This window comes from Alternaria postmessia (assembly GCF_024291825.1).
Source record: "Alternaria postmessia strain BMP 2775 chromosome Unknown scaffold_506, whole genome shotgun sequence".
NCBI lineage: Eukaryota > Fungi > Ascomycota > Dothideomycetes > Pleosporales > Pleosporaceae > Alternaria > Alternaria postmessia.
This window is the reverse complement of record NW_026260579.1, coordinates 1-929: the sequence shown is the minus strand read 5'-3', so window position 1 is coordinate 929 and position 929 is coordinate 1. Positions and strand designations below refer to the sequence as shown.

At 50.2% G+C, this 929-nt stretch overlaps 1 protein-coding gene across 1 annotated transcript; it reads left to right on the top strand.

Moving 5' to 3' along the window:
• Positions 1 to 83: 83 nt before the first annotated feature.
• Positions 84 to 923, top strand: J4E82_011751 (uncharacterized protein; the record flags this gene model as incomplete). The annotated part of the gene is made up of 3 exons (XM_051737940.1): positions 84 to 435; positions 487 to 533; positions 609 to 923. Coding segments are annotated over 3 exons (714 nt in total), but the record flags the coding sequence as incomplete, so codon positions are not given.
• Between the last annotated feature and the right edge of the window lie 6 nt (positions 924 to 929).

Genomic DNA, 929 nt, shown 5'->3' with positions numbered 1-929 from the left:
ACGAGAAGCAATTCAAGGACCCTAGAAACATCAACCACTGCATTGAGTACAGCTTGTATACCGGCCACCGCTACGACAGCGTCATGCGTGCCAAGCTGCTGCTTTTTGGACACATGACGAATGAGCCTTGTTTCAATGAACTTCGTACCATCGAGCAGCTCGGCTACGTCGTATTCTCTGGCCCTAGCCTTGACGATGTTTGGTCAGGATACTGCATTCTCATTCAGAGCGAGAAAGACTGTCGGTACCTTAAGGGTCGCATCGAGAACTTCCTCAACATATTCGAGCAGAAATTGAACGACATGAGCGAGGAGGACTTTGAGAGACACAAGCGTGCGATGATCAACAACAGGATGGCAAAACTGGAGAACCTGTCGTCTGGAGACAGCGTGTTCTGGAACCATATTTACAGTGATTCGTATGATTTCCTGCAAAGTATGTGGCCCCCGACTCTCTTACAGTAGTATAGTTTTAACGAATATACAGCCGATGTTGATGCGGAAACTCTTGAGAAGCTCACAAAGAAGGATATGGTCGACTTCTACAGCCAATACATCTCGACATCGTCCTCTCAGCGCTCCAAGCTATGAGTGCATCTCCAAGCACAGGCCAAGGCGAAGGAGCCCTCCCTCGGTGAGAACAAGACTGCCGCTGCCGCTGTGCTCAACATCACAGCCGATGACGAGGCTTCTCAGACCCGTGTTGAAGGGGTGTCGTCCAAAAAAGCTATCTCAGATGCCATTGCCGGCCATCTTACTGACGACCTCAAGGTGGAGGAAGAAGTCGCTGACAAGGTCCTCGATGAAGCCAAGGCTGAGCTAGGTATCGCGGACTCAGGTCTATCAGCTCCTCCACAGGCTCTCAATGCGTCAACAGACGTTAAGGAAGTAGTCGATGCTTCGCACCCTGTTCTCATCGAAAATGTACAT